General features: G+C 47.7%; 3 protein-coding genes across 11 annotated transcripts in view; 2 read left to right on the top strand and 1 right to left on the bottom strand.

Annotated features, from left to right (window-relative positions):
• Positions 1–424: 424 nt before the first annotated feature.
• On the top strand, positions 425–10,564 carry DNAJC14 (DnaJ heat shock protein family (Hsp40) member C14). 4 transcript variants are annotated; one of them, XM_037996973.2, is made up of 8 exons: positions 425–511; positions 1,577–1,724; positions 2,511–3,979; positions 8,029–8,135; positions 8,346–8,465; positions 8,805–8,965; positions 9,062–9,164; positions 9,348–10,564. In XM_037996973.2, exons 3-8 carry the CDS (start codon positions 2,567–2,569, stop codon positions 9,556–9,558), a joined length of 2,115 nt encoding a protein of 704 aa, XP_037852901.1. In that variant the 5' UTR covers positions 425–511; positions 1,577–1,724; positions 2,511–2,566; the 3' UTR covers positions 9,559–10,564. The 4 variants fall into 4 exon arrangements, with proteins under 4 accessions (XP_037852901.1, XP_072876946.1, XP_037852902.1 ...); XM_073020845.1 differs by lacking the exon at positions 425–511 and adding an exon at positions 704–884; XM_037996974.2 differs by lacking the exon at positions 425–511 and having other exon boundaries at positions 1,610–2,084.
• Positions 10,565–11,069: 505 nt separating this feature from the next.
• On the bottom strand, positions 11,070–13,537 carry ORMDL2 (ORMDL sphingolipid biosynthesis regulator 2). Its single transcript, XM_008003574.3, has 4 exons — positions 13,439–13,537; positions 12,381–12,555; positions 12,061–12,212; positions 11,070–11,287 (listed from the first exon to the last, which is right to left on the bottom strand). Exons 2-4 carry the CDS (start codon positions 12,552–12,554, stop codon positions 11,152–11,154), a joined length of 462 nt encoding a protein of 153 aa, XP_008001765.1. The 5' UTR covers position 12,555; positions 13,439–13,537; the 3' UTR covers positions 11,070–11,151.
• Positions 13,538–13,778: 241 nt separating this feature from the next.
• SARNP (SAP domain containing ribonucleoprotein) overlaps positions 13,779–18,547 on the top strand; it is a 65,770-nt gene continuing 61,001 nt past the window's right edge. For all 6 annotated transcript variants that reach the window (XR_499202.3, XR_012094514.1, XM_008003571.3 and 3 more), the window contains exon 1: positions 13,779–13,886. Coding sequence is in view for 4 of the 6 variants with exons in the window: in XM_008003571.3 (XP_008001762.1) it covers positions 13,851–13,886 (36 nt within the window). In the remaining 2 variants the exon portion in view is untranslated. The remainder of the gene's footprint in view (positions 13,887–18,547) is intronic.

Raw genomic sequence — 18,547 nt, 5'->3', positions numbered from 1 at the left:
TATCAAGGTCCTTACAGGCTGGAGGGTTGGCTCTCGGAGCTCCTCTCCTCAATCTGCTTGGAAGTCTGGGGACCCTGAACAAGATGGGGGTTGGGGAGGGGATGTTAACTACTCACCACCCTGCCAGGGTTGAGGAGGAGGGGGTGGAAGTGCTTCCCTAGACCCCCAGCTGCATCCCCGCTCGGAGGTCCTAGACGCCGAGGGGTCGGCTGTCGGTCGAGGGCACCCCCAGGGCCACTCTGTTTGTTGCTGCCTAAACTCTTTCAAGTCGCAGCCCAGGCTCTGTGAGCTAAATGCAACTAGCTTGGGGGGTAGAGAAAGGGGACAGGGCGTGTGTGTTTGTCTGTGTGTGCGCGCGCGCGCTCGCGCGCGCGCCCGCGCGTCGCGGTGGGTGGCGGGGTGGGGGGTGACATCACAAGGCAGGCCCCTCCAACTCTTTCCCCTGTGTGTGTGGGGACCCAGGTTGCCTACTGCTCTAGTCCAGGACCAGAGACCCCCAACTATATAGCAGGTAAGAGTCTTGAGAGTCACCCCAAGAGTTTTGGAGAAGGGTCTCCGAATACTTAGGAGATGACAACCGGAAGCTCTCAAAGCCCCAATAGGGGTCCCAGCGCCCCCCTAGCTCCAGCTTGGTTTCTTCCACTTCCCAGAGAATTGGAGTATTGTCTTCTGGACAGCCGGGTGGTCAGGATCGGGGACCCAGGGAAGAGGCTTTTGCTAGGCTGGGAGCGCCAGCGGGGGTTCATGGGTGGAAAAACTTTCGGATCAAGACGGGGCCTGGAAGGGGCACTGACAGGAGAGCTATAAGGCTAGAGGCGTGTGCAGAGGAGGGGACCGACGGAACGGGAGTCGGGGGCGCATGTGGACGTCCACCAAATAGCTTGGTATGCAGATAAGATGTCAAGCAGCATGTAGATGAGTTCAGTGTTCTTTGGCTCTCGGGTAAGGTTCTGAGCCGAGCTGAGTTACGCTCCCAGTTCCTAGGCACCGCTCGGTGATCGGGCCAGGGGAGCTGCGTCGCAAGGGGCGGATCCAGGTATAAGGGGCAGCTTGCCAGCTGGGTCAAGCGAGGGGGAGGCCGTGGGTTGCTGTGAAAGGAGGGGCAGCGCTGCAGGGCGAGGGTGGGGGCCAGTCCGGGGCACCCTCTCCTCTGCTCCACCTCCGCACCGCAGGATACAAAGGGGCCTCTGTCCTCGCAGCTGCCAGCACGAAAGGGATCAGGGCAGTGACTCTTCTGAGCTCCCCGGTTTTGTCTGCAAGGGAAACAGACTACGTGTGGCTCGGTGGCTGCCCTCCATCTCCCAGGAATACAAAGCCCAGGAATACACCCAGAGCAACCCTGAGAGTCTGCCCTTAGTCTGCAGGCATTGGTGCAGAGCCCACTTGCCTTGCTTCCAGCGGTGCAACCTGCGGGAATCCTATTCCCACACGCGGAGGGAGGGGTCTTTAAATGGCGGAGCCAGTACTTCCTTAGGACCGCCTCCTTGGAGTCGACGCAGCACTAGCTGGACTGGCTCGCCTCTCAGCCAACCACTATTTCTTTTCCTTCCCGTCTCTTCCCTGGTGACCCCGGAAGTGGAAGTAGGCCCAGGTCGGCGGCGGCGGCGGGGACGGAAGGCGGAAGCAGAGCGTGAGCGGGAGGCGGAGCCGGGAGAGCGGCTCTCGTAGCTCACCCTGGCCCCAGGCCGGGCGGCTCGAGGGGGAGGAGTTACCGCCGTTCTTCGGTACGTCCGTTTTTTTTCTGTTTTTATTTTTTTTGTTTGTTTGCTTGCTTGTTTTTGAGATGAAGTCTCGCTCTGTCGCCCAGGCTGGAGTACAGTGGAACGATCTCGGCTCACTGCAACCTCCACCTTCCGGGTTCAAGCGATTCTTCTGCCTCAGCCTCCCGACTAGCTGGGACTACAGGTGCGCGCCACCACGCTTGGCTAATTTTTGTATTTTTAATAGAGACGGAGTTTCACCATATTGGTCAGGCTGGTCTCGAACTCCTGACCTCGTGATCCGCCCTCCTCGGCCTCCCAAAGTGCTGGGATTACAGGCGTGAGCCACCGTGCCCGGCCACCTTCGTCCCTTCTACACAGCCGGTGGGTTCCCTGGTAGTCTTTCTTAGGGGCAGCCCTAAGCTCCGCCCCCAGATTTTCCTCCAGGGCCGCACGGCCCCCACCCTTTACTGGCAGTCTGTGGCCCCCTATCCGGCCGCCTTTCCCATTTTCCTAAGAGTGACCCACCCTCCCCCGACCACACCCTTTACGGTACACCTCCCTTTTTCCCTGATTGAAGGTTATAGTTTTCTGGGGAAAGAAGAAAAACTTAGGTGATTTGGAGGAGAGGGGAGGGAGCAAGCAGGGTTGTGGTGAGTCTAGTTTTGGCTTATTGCTAGGAATAGCGAATGCCCCCAAAGAACTTGGGAAAACAAGGGAGGTGGATGAATTAAATGTCCACTACTTAAGATTGTTTAATTCCTCTCTTGGTCTCATCCTTGACCGTCTCCACCTTGACATCTGTTACAGGCATCAGAACACACCATGATGGCTGTGACCTAAGACCCTCAGGAAGCCCTGGGGTCATGGCCCAGAAGCACCCCGGAGAAAGAGGGTTGTGTGGAGCCCACCACAGTGGTGGTGCCTCCCTCAGGACTTTAGGACCCTCCGTGGACCCTGAAATACCTTCATTCTCAGGACTCAGGGACTCAGCAGGGACTGCTCCTAATGGTACCCGCTGCCTCACAGAGCACTCTGGTCCTAAGTACACACAGCACCCAAACCCAGCCCATTGGTTGGACCCAAGCCATGGCCCCCCAAGGGGTCCAGGACCACCTAGAGATGCAGAGGACCCTGACCAGAGTGAGACATCGTCAGAAGAAGAGTCAGGAGTGGACCAGGAACTCTCAAAAGAAGATGAGGCGGGGTACCAGGAGGATGGGAACCCTTCTTTTCTTTCCATTCCATCTTCTTGCAACTGCCAGGGAACACCTGGAATTCCAGAAGGGCCTTACTCTGAGGGAGAAAATGGCTCTTCTAGCAACTTTTGCCACCACTGTACCTCTCCAGCCTTGGGGGAAGATGAAGAGTTGGAAGAGGAATATGATGATGAAGAATCTCTTAAGTTCCCCAGTGATTTTTCACGTGTGTCCAGCGGAAAGAAACCCGCATCCCGGAGACAGCGGCACCGCTTTCCAACCAAGGAGGATACTCGGGAGGGTGGACGAAGGGATCCCAGGTCCCCTGGTCGACATCGACTGGGCCGGAAACGAAGTCAGGCAGATAAGCGCAGAGGCCTGGGATTGTGGGGAGCTGAGGAACTGTGTCAACTTGGACAGGCAGGCTTTTGGTGGCTGATTGAACTGCTGGTATTGGTGGGAGAGTACGTAGAAACTTGTGGCCATCTCATCTATGCATGCAGGCAGCTGAAAAGCAGTGATTTGGACCTTTTTCGAGTTTGGATGGGAGTCTGGACAGGGCGGCTGGGGGGCTGGGCCCAGGTCATGTTTCAGTTTCTAAGCCAGGGATTTTACTGTGGAGTAGGATTGTTTACCCGTTTTCTTAAGCTGCTGGGTGCTTTGCTGCTCCTGGCTGTGGCCGTCTTTTTGGGCTTTCTGCAGTTGGGATGGCGGTTTCTGGTGGGACTAGGTGACCGGTTAGGCTGGAGGGATAAGGCCACCTGGCTCTTCTCTTGGCTGGATTCCCCAGCCTTGCAGCGTTGCTTGACTCTGCTGAGAGATAGCAGGCCATGGCAGCGGCTGGTAAGAATAGTTCAGTGGGGCTGGCTGGAGTTGCCTTGGGTCAAGCAGAATACTAATAGGCAGGGGAATGCACCTGTAGCTAGTGGGCGCTACTGCCAGCCTGAAGAGGAAGTGGCTCGACTCTTGACCATGACTGGGGTTCCTGAAGATGAGCTAGACCCTTTCCATGTACTGGGGGTTGAGGCCACAGCATCAGATGTTGAACTGAAGAAGGCCTATAGACAGCTGGCAGTGATGGTGAGTACCCTTCTGTTTCCTGTTCCTCTCTTTTGTTCCCATATTTTCTTTCTTTCTTTTTTTTTTTTTTTTGTTGAGATGTAATCTCGCCTTATCGCTCAGGCTGGAGTGCAGTGGCACAATCTCAGCTCACTGCAACCTCCGCCTCCTGGGTTCAAGCGATTCTCCTGCCTTAGCCTCATGAGTAGCTGGGATTACAGGTGCGCACCACCATGCCTGGCTAATTATTTTTGTATTTTTAGTAAAGACTGGGTTTCACCATGCTGGTCTCGAACTCCTGATCTCATGATCCATCTGCCTCAGCCTCCCAAAGTGCTGGGATTACAAGTGTGAGCCACGGCTCCTGGCTTGTTCCTATATTTTCTATTCCAGTTTTAGGGAGAGTGGAATAAAGGGAAGGCAGAGTAGAAAGTTAACGGGCAGGTGAAGATTAACTTTTTTTTTTTTGAGAAGGAGTCTCGCTCTATCTCTTAGGCTGGAGTGCAGTGGCACGATCTTGGCTCACTGCAAACTCCGCCTCCCAGGTTGACGCCATTCTCCTGCCTCAGCCTCCCGAGTAGCTGGGACTACAGGCGCCCACCACCATGCCCGGCTAATTTTTTGTATTTTTAGTAGAGACGGGGTTTCACCATGTTAGCCAGGATGGTCTCGATCTCCTGACCTTGTGATCCGCCCGCCTCAACCTCCCAAGGTGCTGGGATTACAGGTGTGAGCCACTGCACCCGGCCGGTTAACATAGTCTTAGGAAGGAGTCATAAAGACTTTTTGGGCCAGGTGTAGTGGCTCACACCTGTGATCTCAGCACTTTGGGAGGCCAGGCTTGGTGGCGCATGCCTGTAGTCCCAGCTACTAAGGAGGCTGAGGTGGGAGGATCAGTTGAGCCCAAGAGGTCGAGGCTGCAGTGAGCCAGGATCATGTACCTACAGTCTGGGCAACAAAGCCAGACCATGTGAAAAAAAAAAAAAAGATATTTTCCCCTCTACGATGGGGTCTGATCTTCCCTCCATTTTGTTTCTTTTCTTGAGATATATTTTTTGAACCTGATATATTAGGCAATGTAGCACTCATTCACTTGGAATATCTAGGTTAAGTCCCTCTAACTAGAATGGGAAAAAGACCTGTTCAGAGAACACCTCAGTTGCTCTTCCCTGAACAAATGAGGTTTTTTTTTTTTTTTTTAAACGTGGGGCAACCCAACTATTTCTCCCAGAGAAGCAAATATGGACCTAGTGTGGGAGGGTCAGGGAGTGCATGTAAGTATTTTAGCACCAGGTAGGAGAAAACAGGCTGTTTCAGGGTCAGCAACTCAGAATAGGAGAGAGAAAGAAAATGGAAGTGTATGCATATGTACATCATACGTGAAAATATGGTTGCTTTTATTGATAAGAGGGTGTGCAGGGCCGGGCGCGGTGGCTCACGCCTGTAATCCCAGCACTTTGTGAGGCTGAGGTGGGTGAATCACGAGGTTAGGAGATCGAGACCATCCTGGCTAACATGGTGAAACCCCATCTCTATTAAAAATACAAAAAAATTACCTGGGCGAGGTGGCGGGCGCCTGTAGTCCCAGCTACTCGGGAGGCTGAGGCAGGAAAAGGGCATGAACCCGGAGCGGGAGCTTGCAGTGAGCTGAGATCGTACCACTGTACTTCAGCCTGGGCGACAGAGCAAGACCTTGTCTCAAAAAACAAAAAAAGGAAAAAAAAGAGGGTGTGCAGATGGGAGTTGTGTTGCAACTTATGACTGAGGGAAATGGTTTAATACAAGCATGCTATCAAATTGTATTAGAAGTAGATATTAGATTGATATTAGATACCAGATTGTTACTGCTATTTCTGTACAAATAAAACTATATTATGAATGTAAGTAAGCTGTGTAAATTGGAGGCCTACTTACACTGGAGTGTATGGAGCTGGACTGGTAAAACATCACAGTGTGCAAATTACCTCAATGGCTGCATGACACCAAAAAGGAATGGGCAACTAAAGTTTTCATTAATGATTAAAGGTACAGTAAACCACCACACCTTTAACTTACCAAAGGACTGAATTAATTTGGTGGGAAATGTATGCCCCTTAGTAGGTAGCTTGGTATATATATATATATATATTTTTTTTTTGAGACAGGGTCTCACTCCAGTTCCCCAGGCTGGAGTACAGTGGCAGGATCTCAGCTCACTGCAGCCTTGACCCCCACCAGGCTCAGGTGATTCTTCCACCTCAGCTTCCCGAGTAGCTGGAACTACAGTTGTGCACCACCACACCCGGCTATTTTTTTTTTTATTTTTAGTAGAGATGGGGGTCTCGCTATGTTGCCTAGCCTGATCTTGAACTCCTGGACTCAAGCAATCCACCTGCCTTGGCCTCCCAGAATGCTGGGATTATAGGCTTGAGCCACTGCGCTTGGCCTCTGCTCTATTTTTAGAGTGGGTAACAATTGGTTTTTTTTTTTTTTTTTTTTTTTTTGAGATGGAGTCTTGCTCTGTCGCCCGGGCTGGAGTGCAGTGGCCGGATCTCAGCTCACTGCAAGCTCCGCCTCCCGGGTTCACGCCATTCTCCTGCCTCAGCCTCCCGCGTAGCTGGGACTACAGGCGCCCGCCACCACGCCCGGCTAGTTTTTTGTATTTTTTGTAGAGACGGGGTTTCACCAGGTTAGCCAGGATGGTCTCGATCTCTTGACCTCGTGATCCGCCCGTCTCGGCCTCCCAAAGTGCTGGGATTACAGGCTTGAGCCACCGCGCCCGGCCAACAATTGTTTACTCAATTTTTAGAGTGGGTAACAATTGTTTACTCTCATTGTTACTAATTCTACTAGTAGTAGAGCTCTTTTCTCACCTTTTAGTAGACATCCTGTTTTGGAGAATATTATTCTTAACAAAAATTCTCATTTTTCAATTTCTCTTGGAGTAGAGATGTAGTTAAGTTCCGCTACCCTCAAAACATCTATCCCTATACCCCAAAGATCTCTCTTGTCCTGGACCAGAGTGTCTGGGCTTTTATTGAACCTCTCACTGCCACTAAGCCCTAGTGTGAACATGACTAAAAGGCTGTTCAATTAGCTTGGGAATGTGGGAAATTTAACAGCATTTTAGTTATTTGGCATCAGGCAGGAGACTAGCTTTATCTCTTTGGGGAATGGGGATGCGTACAATCAGGAAGCTGTAGGAAGAGAGGATATTATTTGTCTTGGAGAGAAGGCTGAAAGTATATAAAAAGCCTCTGAGACCATGATATGCTATTTCATTTCTGAGACTGAAAGGTAGATCACTGTAGGAAGTTTTGGATATGAGAATTTTCTAGTTAAAAAAGAATGAGTTTCAAGATGTAACATCTTTGGAACTCTTATTTTATGATTGATATATGTGTGCCGGAGACCAACTGTCCCAATTCATCTGGGATTGAGGAGTTTCTAGAGGCATGGGACTTTTCAGTGCTAAAACTGGGAAAGTCTCAGGCAAACTGGGATGATGAATCCACCATAGTGCCTGATTCTTTGCTACATACTTCATATATATTTTTATCTAGTCCCCCCAGCAATCCATGATATGTATATTCAGGCTGGGTGCGGTGGCACACGCCTGTAATCCCAGCACTTTGGGAGGCTGAGGTACGCAGATCACTTGAGGTTAGGAGTTCGAGACCAGACTGTCCAACTAGATGAAACCCCGTCTCCACTAAAAATACAAAAAAATTAGCCAAGTGTGGTGGCGCGTGCCTGTAATCCACCTACTAGAGAGGCTGAGGCAGGAGAATTGCTAGAACCTGGGAGGTGGAGGTTACAGTGAGCTGAGATCGTGCCACTGCACTCTAGCCTGGGCGACAGAGCGAGACTTCGTCTCAAAAAAAAAAAAAAAAAAAAAAAGATAGATATTCAAGGTAATATAGCTAATTAACAGAGCCGTGAATTGAACCAGATCTGCAGAGCCAGAGCAATTAATCATTAAGCTACGCTAACTCTTCAAAAGGGTGATGAAAGAGAGCCCTTTGATATGAGAATAAACTCAAGGTGGGGAGAGGGTTGGAATGGATTTGTAATGAAATCTGTCTTGGTAGGTTCATCCTGACAAAAATCATCATCCCCGGGCTGAGGAGGCCTTCAAGGTTTTGCGAGCAGCTTGGGACATTGTCAGCAATGCTGAAAAGCGAAAGGAATATGAGATGTAAGTTGGAGATGGGAAATCATCAGATAATGGTAAATGAAAAATCCTCAATAGGAGAGGCATCTGGACTTGGGGGTGGAGGCTCGTTGAGGTGGAGAGAACTGAAGTCACTTGTCTTTCTCGCTAGACAGGGGCCTCAAGAGGCCAATTGATGTGTCTCCCTTTGTCCCTCCCTCAATACCTTCTGACTTACAGTGTTTCTTCTCTTAGGAAACGAATGGCAGAGAATGAGCTGAGCCGGTCAGTAAATGAGTTTCTGTCCAAGCTGCAAGATGACCTCAAGGAGGCAATGAATACTATGATGTGTAGCCGATGCCAAGGAAAGCATAGGTATGAAATAGAAGGAGAGGGATGGGACAATCACAGCTCAGGGATTAGGTAACCAAAGATCTTCCTAGTGAGTATTGGTAATTATGAGTTACATCTGTATCTCATAATTAGTAAAAAGACCCTTAAGTTTCTACGTTTCTCATATTGTCAAGAGATTGACTATTTTAATTAGCACTAAGAAAAATTAGCTTTAAGATAGAACACTGAAGGCATATGAAATATCTAAGTGGGGGTAATTTTAGATGTTTCAGCCCTATTTGTGAATAATGGTAAGACTACTAGTAATGCCCTAAGTAGGCTTGACAAACTATTAAAGAACTATCCTTTTGTTGGTTGCAGGAGGTTTGAAATGGACCGGGAACCTAAGAGTGCCAGATACTGTGCTGAGTGTAATAGACTGCATCCTGCTGAGGAAGGGGACTTTTGGGCAGAGTCAAGCATGTTGGGCCTCAAGATCACCTACTTTGCACTGATGGATGGAAAGGTGTATGACATCACAGGTACTCTCTGTCCTCTAGAAATACAGGCTCATACTTCCTGATCTTTTATGTGCTCTAAACTGCAATGTTTTGGCTAATTATTTCTCATGTTTACAGAGTGGGCTGGATGCCAGCGTGTAGGTATCTCCCCAGATACCCACAGAGTCCCCTATCACATCTCATTTGGTTCTCGGATTCCAGGCACCAGAGGGCGGCAGAGGTAGGTGGTATTTCTGTAAATAATCTACCCACTATTTCAGTTTTGAATACAGTTTCAGATGACCTGCTTTTTAGGACACTCAGGGGCCTTATTTTCTAGGAAGTTTGGGAACTGGTAAGTATATCTAACTTTAGGTAACCATATGACTCTAACATCTCTTGCCTTATTTCTGTTTTATCTCAGAGCCACCCCAGATGCCCCTCCTGCTGATCTTCAGGATTTCTTAAGTCGGATCTTTCAAGTACCCCCAGGGCAGATGCCCAATGGGAACTTCTTTGCAGCTCCTCAGCCTGCCCCTGGTGCCACTGCAGCTTCTAAGCCCAACAGCACAGTACCCAAGGGAGAAGCCAAACCGAAGCGGCGGAAGAAAGTGAGGAGGCCCTTCCAACGTTGACGCCCCTTCTCTTTCCTCAAAACAATGTCAGGGAGTCAAAAGGGCTGTGTACAGCACAGGATGGAGTTTGATTTATCCCTCCTCCCCCAACACCTAGGAAGTGAATCTTTTGTTTTTTTTTTTTTTTGAGAGACGGAGTCTCGCTCTATTGCCCAGCTGGAGTGCAGTGGTGTAATCTCGGCTTACTGCAACCTCTGTCTCCTGGGTTCAAGCAATTCTCCCCTCTCAGCCTCCTGAGTAGCTGGGATTACAGGCACACACCACCACACCTGGCCCAACTAATTCTTTTTTGTATTTTTAGTAGAGACGGGGTTTCACCATGTTGCCCAGGCTGGTCTCAAACTCCTGAGCTCAGGTGATCCACCTGTCTTGGCCTTCCAAAGTGCTGGATTACAGGCATGAGCCACCGCGCCCGGCCTGAATCTTGTCTTTTGACAATACCAAAGAAATAGGGGGTAGCTAGAGTAAAGAACCTAGGGCCTGGACCTGGGCTGGACAGTATATCCCTTTAGGTGTGGGAACTGGGTATTTCCCTGGGGTCTGTATGCCTTTGTCTTGTCATTTGCTTTTAAGGCAGATGACACTTTTTCCCACCTTTTTAAAGCCACAAGTCTGTCTTCTTTCTTGAACCATTTCAGGTGGAGCCCTCTCCTTTACCCCGATATAATATTTAAAAGACAGAACAAGAAAGCATGTAGCCCTAATGATAGGAGATTACCGCATAGAGTTCAGAGAGTGGAAACTGAATTTTCCCTCGACTTTCACTTTGTGGGTAAATCACCCAATTTTAGGCTCTTTTCTGCAAGGATGGCCAAAATTAATCATTTTTAAAAAGTAGATTCATGCCCACTGCCCTTGGGTGAGGGGGAAGGATGCAGGGGTTCCCAGAAGCCCCCATGTGAGTCAAGGGTTTGTATTTTTTTTTTTAAGTTTGTTCATATTTGTATGTACATACCTATTTAAAGCCAGGGGATTATCTTTCTATAAATGTATAACTGGTAACCTGTATCTTCCCTCTTTTTTGCCCATATAACTGGAGCCCTTTTTCTCATTTGAGAATCCCTTCCCAAGAAGTGTTAAGCTTAGAGTGAAGGGCACCTCCTACTGGACCAAAGGAGAGGGGACTAGAGAATTGTTTTAAGTTTTATACATTAGGTCAGTATTCCATCTTCCTACCCCCAGCCTTATGAGGACAGCTCTCTGCCCTTCCTGCTGATTAAACTGCAGCTATAGCTGGAAAAAATTATTATAAGAAAAATACACAGCAAAACAGAGCTGGAAGGTGGTAGGTGTAGAAGATATGGAAAGATGTAATCACTGAACAAGCTGCCCAAATGGCTTCCTGCTATGGAGGAGAGTGATTTGGCCTTTACCTCACCTGCCTTCCTGATTCAAAGAAACTTGCCGTTGGCAGGACTGGGCGCAGGAGCCCCATTTGCCAATCTCTTCTCTTCCTGGGAGTCTGGAAAAGGTTGTATAGTTCTCACGCTTTCAAGGTGTAGAAGACAGTATGGAGAATAAGAGAAGGATGTTTTATAGTCCTCTGTTTCACTGCCTTCCCTATGCCCATGGAGCTGTCCCAAAACCCATCCCTCAGTATTTGTTGATGCCAAAGACACGAACCCCATGGAACTGGGGCAACTTCGGCAGCAGTACACTGAGCAATGAGGCTGTGTTGATGAGGAAGTGAGCAGCATCATACTTGGTATAGAAGCTGGCCAGGAGATAGCTGGGGAGAGAAAAAAATAGGGTGAGTGAGGTTGGCCTTCCCTATCCATATTCTTTTTTTTTTTTTTTAAGAGAGACAGTTCTCACTATGTTTCCCAGGTTGCAGTGCAGTGGCTATTCACAGGTGTGATATGTGCAGTACAACCTCAAATTCCTGGGCTCAAACAATCCTTCTGCCATAGCCTCCCAGGTAGCTGGGACTCCAGGCATGCACCACAGTGCTCTGCTCTTTCTCTTCTATTTTAAATGACCAGTTTTACTGTATATTTACTGTTCTAGATTATCTAAAACTATTCCAGCTATATCAACAGCATTTACTTTGGGGTTCAGGAGATAGCACCTTTAACTGGAGACTATAAGTCAGTATCTGTTAATTGCTAATGACATGGCAAATGACAGCTGAAGCTATTTCAGTCTGTATGACTGTTAAGAGTCCTCTTTGCTTCCACTCCCTACAGTGTTTTTGAAGATTACTATCAGTTCTGCCTTGATTTACTTATTTTGGCAGTGTAAAATCATTTGGTTTTATTTGGCACTTATCTTTTCTAACTCCTTTCATTTCCTTACTACCAAGGAGGCAGCAAGGAATGCTTGATTACAGCATTGACTTCTACATTTTACTGCTCTCTGTAGACTTGGAACTAGTATACCTTAATATCTTCAAAGGGTTTTAGATGGGTAGTCTGTTTTTTAACAGCTTCCCTATGGGCCTTTCTACCTGGCTCTTGGAGCTCTTTCTAACCCAGCATATCCTCATTTCCCCCATAGACTCACAGCACAATAGGAGAGATGCTGAGGAACTTGCGGGAAGAGGTAAACTGGAGCCCATAGTCCATTTGCTCCCAGTGTGTCAGTAGCCGAGCCTTTCCTTGGTCAGGAGTCTCAAAGGGTGTCCCTTTCACCGTATGAAGGAAGACATACATAGCCTGGGAACAGGGAAGGTGGCAGTGTGAGGGGCGGAGAGTAGTTCTTCAGTCAAAGAATTATGTTAAGATCCCAAAAGGAACACATAAATCCCCAAACAATTGGTGATTTTATTTTGCTTTTGGTCGGGAAACCCTGGGGTGGGTACAAGGCCGCGGTTTAGTGCTCACCAGGTTATGGATGACGTTGGTCAGGGTCCAGACAACAGGAATGCTGAAGAAGGGGATGCTGAGTAGAACCACATGCAGCAGTCCTACCAAGATGATGTAGGCCAGCCAGATGCCTCGGCTATTCATCACTCGAGTGTTGGGGTTTACTTCGCTGTGCGCCACCCCCACATTCATCCTAGCCATAATGGGGGATCAGGCAGGAGTCCAACTCAGTTTTTTCTCAACCCCTCTTTGAGCTTTCTCCCAGTTGTCTCTCAGATAGCCCCAATTCCCTGAACTCTATTGGGAATGAAGAACTTACCCATCACGCAGAAAATAAAAACTGAAAACTTGGGGAAAACTTTAAAAGACAAGAAGAGTCCTCACTACATTTTAGAGACATAGTCATTTTTGCTCTGATCTTTACACTTCAACTGTAACATGAAGGTGTACGTAGACTTGGGGCACTCCCTTCAGTGAGCGAGGGAAATAGGAGTATCTGACTTTCCTGAAGAAGTTAATAACCATAAAGAGGTCACGCACACCCAGTATTCCAGGAGAAAGTCATGGAATCATCAAAGAACCACTAAAAAGGGATGACAGAGTAAAGCTCACTCTGGTCCCCACTTTGTTCTCTGGGGCTTGTCCACCCTCTCACACCTCCGTGGCATGTAAGCAGTCAGCATCTCCATTACTTCTCTCAAGCGTGGGGCACGACAACAACTTGCCCACGGCTTCTGGACTGGGTTCGGAAGGGACCTGAGCTCAACGCCTGGAGAGATGGAGCCTTGGCTCTGACTCCAGGGGCGGCAGTGATTATCTGAACTTGGTTCTTTAAAATTGTGGTAGCTCTCAAGCTGATGATGTCTGGTTAGGAAGCGGCTGTTGCCCGCCCCAGCCCCACCGCCAGTTCCTTAAGCCCGCCCCATGCCCCTCCCAGCTTCCTCCTCACGTTCGTCGGTATTTTCAGGGCTCCCTTCAGCGCTCCCCTCTCAATATTTAGGTCACCGCTTCCTCGGCGCCCCTTTCCTCTCCCACCATTTTTCCTCAGCAACCCTTACGGTCTTTGCAGCCCCTACCTGCCAGCTCAGATCCCCGTCCCGGCTATGGGCGCAGCACCGGTTACCACACCTGAAGTCTCCAGGAAGTAACGCCTCCCCGTCTGCCCCTTTCCTATTGGAGGAACACAATCAGCGCTGCCACCACCCATTGGTTGGTGATCTGTAATGCAGATGCACAGTTGGTTGCCATTTCTGTCGTTCGCAAGATGCAGTGCCCGCCCCTTTCCCTGTTCCACCTTTTGAAAGAGGTGGGGAAAGCTGCCTAGAGAAGTGAGAACGACATCAGCCATTGACCAATGGGAAGAGTTGATGGTATGGCGTGGGAGCAAGAGTGACAACGATTGGTCGGTCTTGCATCTCTACGCCTAAGGCGGGAGCTCCTGGAGGCGGAGGCAGCGGGTGGGGGCCTAGTGGAGTGAGGGGTAACAAGATGGCGACCGAGACGGTGGAGCTCCATAAGCTGAAGGTACAGTGAATCGGGGAAGGGCTGAGTTGGACTTTTCTAGGAACTGAATTCTACAGGGTGGCTTGCGCCTTCTCCTACGTGTTGTCTTTGCAGCCTTTTCCACTTCGTTTTTCGGCTCCCACTGTAGCTCTTTTGTGCCACCCTTCCACACTACGCCTTCCCTAATTTCCCATTTCTCCTCACGGTTTTACTGCTATATTTATTTGTTATTTCTGCTCCCTTCATCGTTGTATCGTCCGTTATCCTTCCCCATCGGGTTGTGTAAGTGCCTTATACCTGTTATACTCCTCGTTGCTTTTCAGGGCTGCATTACGTCAGTTGGTCCCTCCTTTTTGCCCCATGTCGGACCCAGGATCCGTTTTTCTTCCCTGGGATGATGTTTCCAGTCTGTCGTCCGAAGCTGAGATTCCCCTGTTAGCAAATGGTGGCATTTTTGTGTATTTCTCTCTAAATAGGTCCCAGACACTCAGAAAATACTTCCACTCCCCTTTTCTAGGTGGGATTATGCCCCCAGGCCGAATTTTGAAACCAGGGAGAGGCCTCTCAGAAAAGATCGGTCTCGCCTTAGAAGGCTGGGATTGAGGAGATCTTGAGAATAGTAAAAGTACAGACACCTCTGATTTAAAAGTTTTCGAGTTCTCTCACGCGGCTCTCGGCCCGCCGGCCTTCCTCACACACCATCTCCTACCACCAGAGAGAACTCATACCTGCAATATTTGGGAAAAACAGTTCCAAGGTTAAGATTATCTCTTTTCCATTTCATATCTCGGATGGGCCCTGCATCTCCTGGTGTTACCATTGGCTGACACTGAATCACAGAAGCTGTTTTAAATTGTCTTATGAGAATCTTGGTAGTTTTCTCACACCTAGATATATAAAAACGTTAAAAATATATTAAAAAGAAGAAAACTTTAAAAAGTATTTTCTTTTAGGGTAAATTAAGATAATCTTGATTGTGGTTTCACAAGTAGTTTTCTCATTACATGTTTTGGACAAACCAGGCTGATGTAGCTGAAACTGAAAAGTGATCCTTTAAAGCTTGAAGAGTTTTTTGTTTTGTTTTGTTTTGTTTTTTGTTGTTGTTGTTGTTTAAGAAAGCTTAAGGGTAGTAAGGGTAGGGAGAGGACCCTTCTTTAGTCACTTATTAGTTGACCCCAATTAGTCTTTCTGTGAAAGCTGGTGTTTTTCTTGCTCTTGGATTCTAAACTCTATTAGTGGATTTTTGTGTTATTCTGGAGTTATTGTTAACTTGATGGTACTGAAATGCATAGATTACATCAGTGGTCTCCTGATACTGTGATGAGTAAAAAAAAAAAAAAATTGAGCAATCATCTCCACTTTGTGTATATATACTGTACTTATAGAAATTGTATACTTCTGTACTGTTATAAAACATACACAGAAAAGGAATTTTTGAATGAGATAAAAAGGAACTGTGAATAGAAGAGCTAATATTTTCTTCCTATTTGTCCTATTTTTGAAATCCCTGGAGTAAGTCACCAGCTGCCTGATGACTGACTTACACTTATAGATTGTGTTGGTTTATGGAGTTCCTCCTTCCATCAAATCTGTATTTGTCAGGTCTATATTAAATTTGTATTTGATTGGATAAGTAACTTTTACATAAAGTTCTCTGGCCTGATTTTAGTGTCACAGTCTAAAGAGAACATTAGGCACTCCTGACAGCCTAAAAAGAACTCGCTCTTTAATCACATTTGCTTGTCTTTGCTTTTTCTCTAGAGCACTTCTTAACCTTTTGGAGGTCACAGATATCTTTGAAACTCTGATGAAAGGTATGGACCCTCTCCCCAGAAAAAGGCATGTACACATATTTTGCATGCAGTTTGAGGGGCTTCATAAAACTACCTTGTAGCCCTGAGGAGTCCATGGACCTCTGGTTAAGAACTCATGCCTTTGGCTGGGCGTGGTGGCTCACACCTGTAATCCTAGCACTTTGGGAGGCCGAGGTGGGCGGATTGCTTGAGGCCAGGAGTTCGAGACCAGCCTGGGCAACATGGCGAAACCCTGCCTCTACCAAAAATGCGAAAATTAGCCAGGTGTGATGGCAAGTGCCTATAGTCCCAGCTACTGAGGAGGCTGAGGCACAAGACTCGCTTGAGCCCGGGATGGAGGTTGCAGTGAGCCGAGATGGTGCACTGCACTCCAGCCTGGGAGACAGTGAGACTCCGTCTCAAAAAGAAAAAAATAACTCATGCCTTTGATTCTGATTTTTAGGGCAGTTAGTTCCACTGGCGATCTTGATGCAATGATCCTGACTTCTGGTTTGACTTGGGGTTTTATTGCCTTTGAAAAAAATCTTGGCTGGGCCCAGTGACCCACACCTCTAATCCCAACTCTTTGGGAGGTGGAGGCCAGGAGTTTGAGACCAGCTTAGGCAACACAGTGACACCCTGTCTCTACAAAAAATTAAAAAATTAGCTGGGCATGGTGGCCCACACCTGTAGTCCCAGCTCCTCAAGAGGCTGAGGTAGGAGGATTGCTTGAGCCTGGAAGGCCAAGGCTGCGGTGAGCTGTGTGATAATTGCTCCACTGCACTTCAGCCTGGGTGACAAAGGGAGACCTTGTCTCAAAAAAAAAAAAAAAAAGAAAAAAATATCTCCATTGTCATAAAGAGATTTTGGGCTTTGGTATGGAACTTCAGGGGAAGGGAATACCTTTGAAGCAGGAAGGAAGCATAGTATGTATCTGAGTTGATATGTAATGTCATATCAACAGCAAATTTCTGAGGATTTTGTAGAAATGCATTTTTTTTTTTTTTTTTTTTTTTTTTTTTTTTTAAATTGAGATGGAGTCTTGCTCTGTCACCCAGGCTGGAGTGCAGTGGCAAGATCTCGGCTCACTGCAACCTCCGCCTCCCAGGTTCAAGCGACTCTCATTCCTCAGCTTCCAGAGTAGCTGGGATTACAGGCACGTGCCACCGCGCCTGGCTAATTTTTGTATTTTTAGTAGAGACGTGGTTTCGCCATGTTGTTGGCCCAGCTGGACTTGAACTACTGACCTCAGGTGATCCTCTTGCCTTGGCCTCCCAAAGTGCTGGGATTATAGGCATGAGCCACCGCACTTAGCCCATTCTAACACATTTGGAAAGAGATTGAACTGTGGATGAAAATGGCTTGAACTGTAACAATATCAGATATCCAGTCAAACATCAGAAAAGGAACTATTGCAGAGGAGAGGAGAAAGCGGTAGTGGTGTCAGAGTGTTGAGAATTGTGAGACATTTGTATTGGAAAGTGAAGTGAGGAAATACATTGGCGGTTGAAGATAGTTTGGAAAGGAAAATAGGTAAACTATAAAGGTAAATCAAAAGTGATGTTGAAAAGGGCTTTCTAAGTTGTATAAGGAATTCTGGCCTTTGTCATGTAATAAGTAGGGCTGGGAGCCTTTGGAAGTTTGAAAGGAAGAGCTTGATGTGATCAGCTTGTATTCTGTTGGCAGATGGGATTTGTAGGGGGAGTGATTTCACCACTTAGATGTTTATTTTCAGAGTCATTCCTCTGCTTAAAACCTTCAAATTTTGTCCCTGCCGGTCTCTGCGGTATAGTTACTAACACTTCAACTACTGCAGCCTTATTTTATTTCATTTCTTCAGAATGATTGTCTTCATCAATTGCTAACACTTAGCATTTATTATGTGGCAAAGCACTGTTTGAAGCCATTTGCATGCACTGATTTAATTCTCATAATAACCCTATAAGGTAAATACTTATATTATCCTCATTTGAAAATCAGAAAAACTGTAGCTCAGAGAGAGTAACTGAGTAACTTGCTTTGGTTGCAAAGCTAATATGTGGTATATTAAATCCAAGCAGGCTGGGCGTGGTGGCTCACGCCTGTAATCCCAGTACTTTGGGAGGATGAGGCGGGTGGATCACCTGAGGTCGGGAGTTCGAGACCAGCCTGACCAACATGGAGAAACCCCGTCTTTACTAAAAATACAAAATTAGCTGGGCGTGGTGGTGCATGCCTGTAATCCCAGCTACTCGGGAGGCTGAGGCAGGAGAATCCCTTGAACCTGGTAGTCGGAGGTTGTGGTGAGCCGAGATGGCGCCATTGCTCTCCAGCCTGGGCAACAAAACTGAAACTCCGTCTCAAGAAAAAAAAAAAAAAAAAAAAAATCCAGGCAGCCTGTCTCCAGAATTCCTGTTCTTAATCATTGTACACTGCTTCTCCTTCTTACCTCAACCCAGAACCTTCACATATGCTGCAGTTGGAGTTTTCTTTTGGCTGTGGTACTTCTGCCAGCCTTCCTCCCTAACACCTTTATCTAATTAATTACTACACCCCTTTCAGGTGTTTCACTCAAATATTATTTACCCAAGGAAACTTTCTCTGTTCTATCCACACACATGGTCAGGCCACTTTCTATATAGTTTCATAGGACCCTGTATGTTGTTTAAAAATCAGCTGAACATGCTGGGCGCAGTGGCTCATGCCTGTAATCCCAGCACTTTGGGAGGCCGAGGTGGGCGGATCATGAGGTCAGGAGTTCAAGACCAGTCTGACCAATGTGGTGAAACCCCATCTCTACTAAAAATACCAAAATTAGCCAGGCCTGGTGGCGCGCACCTGAAACCCCAGCTACTCGGGAAACTGAGACAGGAGAATCGCTTGAACCCGGGAGGCAGAGGTTACAGGAGC

The sequence above is a fragment of the Chlorocebus sabaeus genome, chromosome 11, assembly GCF_047675955.1.
Source record: "Chlorocebus sabaeus isolate Y175 chromosome 11, mChlSab1.0.hap1, whole genome shotgun sequence".
In the NCBI taxonomy this organism is placed as follows: Eukaryota; Metazoa; Chordata; class Mammalia; order Primates; family Cercopithecidae; genus Chlorocebus; species Chlorocebus sabaeus.
This window is presented reverse-complemented; position numbering and strand designations above follow the sequence as displayed.